This window comes from Oppia nitens, unplaced genomic scaffold (assembly GCF_028296485.1).
Source record: "Oppia nitens isolate AA-2021 unplaced genomic scaffold, nextdenovo-longstitch-racon4-pilon3 scaffold42_pilon_pilon_pilon, whole genome shotgun sequence".
NCBI lineage: Eukaryota > Metazoa > Arthropoda > Arachnida > Sarcoptiformes > Oppiidae > Oppia > Oppia nitens.
Window position 1 is genome coordinate 302,894 of NW_026533224.1, and position 7,184 is coordinate 310,077.

Genomic DNA, 7,184 nt, shown 5'->3' on the forward strand with positions numbered 1-7,184 from the left:
GTAATCAAAATCAGTATATGACTTCCCTATTTATATACTCAGTCACCATCAGAGCACAGGTAGTACTACCTGTGCCATGTATAGTGTTGACATTGGCATTGAAATGATGCACCTAGATAATAATTTTAGATAAACACCCAATTGATTTTTGTTTAGATATTTTTAAATACATATACAAACAAACATATATATATATATTAAATCAAAATATTTTACTGTATTAAAAGGCTATTGACCACTGGGATTAGTATGGGAGCTAACTGTCCATTATATATATATAGGTGAAAGCACTGGTATTTTTATCATATCATATACAGGTAAATATGGTCAACAATTTTTAGCTATAATCTCTGTGTGTGTGTGTGTGTGTGTGTATTAAAATATTAGTGAATCTGATTTTATCTTAATTTTTATAATAATAATTATAAATATTAATCCATAAATTGAAATTAATTTATTTATAAAACTTTCCATTTTTATTAAAATAACTATTATTTTTAATTATTATTATTATTAATAATAAAGTAATTAAACTGTTATAATTATATATATATATTTATTTAAAAATATATTATATAATCTAATAATTGCTATAAATTTATTAATTATAATATTTTTAATCTCTATCTATTAATATCTAAACAAAAAAATTGTTGATATTTTAATAATAATTTTTTAGTATTTAATTTTTTTTTAAAAATCATTTAATATTATTTCATATAAAATTATAATTAAATTTTTTAAAATTAGTTTTTATAATTAAATAAATAATTAATTTAATTTAATTAGACATGTTTTAATTAATTTATTTTTTTAATAAAAACTTAATTTATTTATTTAAATTTGTAAATTGTATATTATTATTATTACTATTATAATGTACTGTCAAAATTAATAGATAATTTTTTTAATAAATATATAATAACTGCTAAATTTTAAAAAAATTGATATTAATATAATATTTTTAAAAACCAAAACCAGTATTTTAATTAAATTTAATTTCAAAAAAAAAATCATAATCTATAATATAGTCAAGTGTTTAAATATATATAAAATAATTTATGACATTTAGTAGTGTCGTTGCATTCAAATTATTATTATATACTGTACTAAATGTGTGATATTTTATTTGAGGGAAAGTTAGCTAAAATAAAAAATTTTATTATTTATAACAACTATTAACTAAAACTTTTTTTTTAAAAAAAAATCGGAGGTTCCTCTTCACATGACATACACACATACAGTCTCTTATTATTATTATTTATGATAAGCTTGTGGTGGTGTTAGTGGTAGTGGTAGTGGTGGTAGGCCTTGGACTCAGAGCCACTTGAAAGCAATTGTCTGATAAATCCAATGCCAGACAACCTTTTGGTGCCAATTGGCTACGGATTTTATCGGCTCCTGAATCGGCGGCGGCACCGGTAGTTGATTCGGTGGCGGGAGTCAACTGGAAATTAAGTACCAGATTGGCCAGTGCGGCAAACGCTATTGTTTGGACCATTTTATAGCCCAAACACGACCGACGGCCGGAGCTGAACGGGAAAAAGTGGTCCGGTTTGCTTATATGACTGGCATTACCGTAGGATTTCGATACAAAACGTTGGGGTCTAAACTCCTGGGGTTCCGACCAATACTTATCCGACATATTCAAGTAGTAGGTGTTGAACAATACCATTGTTCCCTTTTCGATGTCATAACCTATATATATATATATATATATGACATAACCGGTTAAATATATTTTTGAAAAAATAATTATCCCTTACCTTGAAGTGTCGTATCCTCTCGGTTAACATGCGGTACAATCGGCGACGATGTTAGCCTCAAGGTCTCCAATATACTGGCCTCAGTCACGGGCATCAGTGGCCGATGATCCAGCCGTATCAGCCGATCATCATTGGGCTGTTTGGCCAATGCCCGGACAGCTTCCTCATACAGTTCCTGTTGTACCCGTTCATTCAGGGCTACCCAACCCAACAATCGCATCAATAGATTACCGACTGCCGAATGGCCGCCAACCAGATCGCCCATTTCGTACAACATGATTGGCCACGACATTGCCGATGAGGGGTTTTCCACATAGTGTTCAAGCATTAGCTCCAGGAAATCGGTCGGACAGTTGTCCGTATCGGTGTTGTCCTCATCGTCGTCATCATCGTTGTTGACGACACTACCCGAAGCCGCCGACGACCCCCTGGACTCTAGTCTATCAATTGTGTCGACAAGTCTATCGGCAATCAACTCTTTTTCCACGTAATTCCTATTATTATATAATATATTTAATATATATATTCATATATAAGTCAATAATATATGCGATTTGTTAGTCCCTTCCCCTCACACACACACACACACCCACCCCTCCTCTATATATAGTATAATATGTTATTAATTGTATATCAAACAGTAATTACCATATTTTTGCATTGACTGTCAAACATTTTAAAATTTATTTTTTTTTTTTTAAATCTAATTATAATATTTAATATTATAAAAATTTGTACAGTATGTATATCGTAGACAACTCAATGGGGGGGGGGTCCCTAACGTATATATTATATGCAGTTATTTTTTATATGTGTGTGTCTAAAAATACCTAATTTTTTTGTATACAGTTTTACAATTTTTTTAAATTTTTTTTTAGTTTAATAAATAGTATTTCAACTAATAAAACAAAAAAAACTGTAAATTTTTTAAAGTCTAATAATATGAGCAATAAATTTGTTTGTTAAGGTATAGGAGGTTAGGGTGATTGGTATCAACCCTTATTGGGTAGTGGTAGTGAACCGGTATGTGGTATCAGTGATCAGATGTCTTGTTGGCATTTTTTGTTGGATAGTTTTTTTTGTTGGATAGTTTAAAAATAAAAGACAACTGTCCCTTTGAGGCATGAATTATTTATTTTAGGATAGATAGAGAAAGTGATTATTAAAAATAATTAGAGAAAACTTTTTTCAAACATTTTTTTTGACATTCAATTCACTTTCTCTCTTACTCTCTCTCTCTCTCTCTCTCTCTCTCTCTCTCTCTCTCTCTCTCTCTCTCTCTCTTACTTTCTCTTACTCTCTCTCTCTATAAACTAGTCTTTTAAATATTCAAAACTGATAGCCACACACACAAACTACCCGCTAAACTACTGATCCCCTCTCTCTCAGTCTCTCATACAAGGCTAGTGACACAGTCGGGGTTTGACCGGGTGCTGTGACTACAGTATGTGAAAGGTCACCCCCAAAAAATAAAATAAAATAAATACTAGGGGCTCAACACTACTAGATAGGCTACTGTACAACAACATAGGCATAGGCACTGTTATCCTAAATAACCCGTTTCTATACTATACTATACTCTCTCTCTCTCTCTAACTATATATAAGATAAATCTCTTGTAAAACCAGAAATGCCATCAAACTTTGCAATCACTAAACAAAACAAAAAAAAAATCATTTATAGATAATAAAGATTTTTTTTGTTTGTTATTATAAATTGTTTTAACAAAAAAAATTTATATATCCTAACAAAAAAACTTGTACACAAAGAGTTAGTTTTTTTAAAAAAAACAAATATAAACAACAAATAAAAGTTTATTATTTATATTATTTCTATAAATACCTTAAACTAAGTGCCGATTGTTCAACACTATTGAGATACTGTCGATGAAGACCCAGAACCGATAGGAACGGTAGGAAATCAATGGCATAACATTGGTTAACATCATAGAAGATATAGTCATAGTCGTCAACGGCGGCCAAAAATTTTTTACAATCACTTGAAGGTCTAAAATAAATCAAAAATAAAAAAAATAATTAATTAATTTGATTAACTATTACCGGTTAGGATATTATACAGGATATATAAATTATTATTATTATTATATAAGTTATATATCAAATCAAATGTTAATAATAAATATTATTTTCTACCAAAAAAAATAATTAAATAATTTTTAAAACTTAAAATTCTAGTCATTAGCTAATGTGTCAAATAATTTACTTAACAAATGTGAGAATCGTTTTTATTATTTAGTTTTATAAATAATTTTTATTTTTTGGTTAATACTATTTGATATATAATGTGTAATATAGTAGTAGTAGTAGAAGTAGTAGTAGTAGTAGGGGATAGAAAAAAGTTATTAAATTATTGTTAGTAATAATAATAATTACTTAAATATAAATACATAAATAAATTATAACTTACTTTTTAGTGCACAAGTATTTAATGAAAATGTTGGCACACATGATAAGGACGTCTCGTTTGGTTAGATTTATTACTACAGTATTACTATTAGTTTTTTTACTATGACTTTCATCCAGTAGTCCAACAATTTTTAATTGTATTTCACTTTCAATACATTTGGCCAGTTGTCTATAGAAATGTGAGCCAAACTTCGGTATAAGACCCAACTGAGCCATCGATCGCCTAAACTTTTGTATGTCCGACCAGTCGCACAGTGCCAGCGCTATATTGATTGATTGTGTCGATGATTATAAAAAATAATTTAGATTTAGATTTATACATGTATTATTTGTTTCATTAATTAATACCAATGTTTTTATTGCTATTTTACTACTAATTTAAACATTATTTTATATTATTATTATAGATATTGTTATTTTTAAAAACCAATTTAAATGAGATTTTTTTATTAATTTATATATTTCTAATAAGTGATTGAATTTTGATGATTATTAAGAGAGAGAGAGAGAGAGAGAGAGAGATAGATAGAGAGAGAGAGAGAGAGAGAGAGAGAGAGAGAGAGAGAGAGAGAGAGAGAGAGAGAGAGAGAGAGAGAGAGAGAGAGAGAGAGAGAGAGAGAGACAGAGAGAGAGAGACAGAGAGAGAGACAGAGAGAGAGAGACAGAGAGAGAGAGAGAGAGAGAGACAGAGAGAGAAAGTTATATTATAATTAATGTTAGTTTATATATTAGATATATATATTTTAAGGATATATATATACAGTATATATATATATGTATATATATATATAGATAGATATAACATACCATTGTTTTTGTCCCGACCAAATATAAGGGAATACCTAAAAAATGATGGCCTATCGCAAAATATGTCACCCTTGACCAGCAATACTTCGCGCATCAAATCGGCCGACGATATCAATACGGCTTTGATTTGTCCTAATTTTAGACCAACTATATTACCATACTTTCCTCTCAGTTCATTGAAACCGCGCCACGGATTGTCGTTGTGTTTGGCCATCAGATACATGTGTCCGACAATTGGCAGACATAGTGGCGACGGTGGCCGACCTAATGGATTGAATTCAATTGAAAATTAATATTTAATTAAATTATTATTATTGAATTCATTACTAACTTTTCAAACATTTTCGATTGACACCGAAAATTGATTTCCAAAATGTCAATATAATTGTAGCAATTAATAGCACAATAGTAATCAATATATTAATAATAAAATTCATATCATATTTATTATTATATTGATGATCACTCATAGCTGACACTGTTTTTTGTTTTTAAAAAAAAATTAATTAATTAATTTTTGCACAAAGTTTAAGATTTTTTTTAAATATATATATATATTTTTGTTGATACTATTAGTCAAAACAATTTAAACGATTAGATTTTAAATGATTACTAAAACAAATAGTTATTATATTAAACAGAAAAAGTTTTTCGTTTTTTTTAATACTGAATATGAAATAACTTTAACTATTAGAAAGTAATGTATAGTTTAATAGTTTTTTTTATTATAAAAAAATTATTGTTAGTAAAAGTGAAATTAAAGTTTAAGATTATTATTACTATTAATATTATTATTAATATTATTATCGATATATAATTCTGCTATGAAGTGATGGCATAGCCAACAATACAACAACTAATACAACAGTTTATATAAACTTTTTATTTATATATATATTTAGTTTATTTTTTGGGTCCAAACTCTTAAAACAGGTTTATATTTCACTTTTTTTTCTCTCAACAAATAAATATATATCACTTTTATGTGTGTATGTGTGTGTATGTGTGTGTGTGTGTGTGTGTGTGTGTGTGTGTGTGTATATGTATGTATGTACAATATGTATGTGTGTGTGTATGTATGTATATATATATGTGTGTGTGTATGTGTGTATGTATATGTATGTATGTATGTATGTATGTCTGTGTGTGTGTGTGTATGTATATATATGTATGTGTGTGTAATACACACTGTCTATGTGTGTATGCCTTGTACTGTATATACTATATACCATAGAATCTATGGCATAGATGTTCACACATATAAACAGTATATAAACTATACATTACTTTTTGTATGTACAGTATTACTATATAATAATGTAGTCATACATAAAGTTTGTATTTACTGTACATATAGTTTTGAAGTTTTTTAAAAGTAATTTTCAAACTATGCGCTCAAAAAAATAATTGTTTTATTGCAATACTATAATAAATAGTAAGCAACTAGAGAGGTAAGCAACTAAATAAAACCCATAAACATAAATTGGTTTCCGGGTTTTTAAACAACCAAAAAAAAATTATAAAAAGCAATACCAAAGTTTGGGATTTTAAGCAACAAATAATTATTTTTTTAAATACTGTATATATATATATATCAGTGATTAACTATAAGTGGTATCATATGATAACTTTTTTTTTGTTGATAAAAATTATAACACTATTGATGTTGAAAATTAATAATAAATATAAAATAAAATTATTCATATATCTAACATAATAATTTTTTTATTAATTAATAAAATATTATAAAATTACATACAGTATAAATAATATCTAATAATATTTTATATGTGTGATTTACTTTTATCATGGTACTTTTTTCAATAAATTATAATAATAATAATCATAAAATATCTAAATATAAAGATAATAACTGATATATTAATATATATATATAAATAACTTATATTTTTATAATAATATAAAAATAACGGTTTGGTTTTTTTTTAAAAAAATTATTTATTGTACAAAATAAATAGATTTTTTTTATATAGAAATACGGTTCGGTTTTTAAAACCTAAACCTAAACCTAAATGCTATAGTTTTCCATCACTAGTATTACATACACACAAACATTGCATACATTCAATAATACTGTTATTAATAACAAAACAAAAAAACAATAATAATATTCAATAATAATAGACAAACAAAAACACATGTGATTTGACATAACATTAGTAGT

General features: G+C 27.0%; 1 protein-coding gene across 1 annotated transcript; it reads right to left on the reverse strand.

The window, feature by feature from the left end:
- Window positions 1-1,082: 1,082 nt before the first annotated feature.
- LOC128959188 (cytochrome P450 307a1-like) lies at window positions 1,083-5,516 on the reverse strand. The gene is made up of 6 exons (XM_054305128.1): window positions 5,331-5,516; window positions 5,000-5,263; window positions 4,194-4,455; window positions 3,609-3,773; window positions 1,767-2,260; window positions 1,083-1,698 (listed from the first exon to the last, which is right to left on the reverse strand). The coding sequence occupies exons 1-6, from the start codon at window positions 5,467-5,469 to the stop codon at window positions 1,262-1,264; spliced, it is 1,761 nt and encodes a 586-aa protein (XP_054161103.1). The 5' UTR covers window positions 5,470-5,516; the 3' UTR covers window positions 1,083-1,261.
- Window positions 5,517-7,184: the final 1,668 nt, after the last annotated feature.

Excerpts from the sequence above, each read along its gene's own strand:
- LOC128959188 (XM_054305128.1), bottom strand. The coding sequence starts at position 5,469 with ATGAGTGATCATCAATATAATAATAAATATGATATGAATTTTATTATT. Across the intron at positions 4,456-4,999 it reads TGGTCGGGACAAAAACAATG|CGCTGGCACTGTGCGACTGG; the intron begins GTATGTTATATC and ends CAATCAATATAG. Across the intron at positions 2,261-3,608 it reads CAATCGGCACTTAGTTTAAG|GAATTACGTGGAAAAAGAGT; the intron begins GTATTTATAGAA and ends ATATAATAATAG.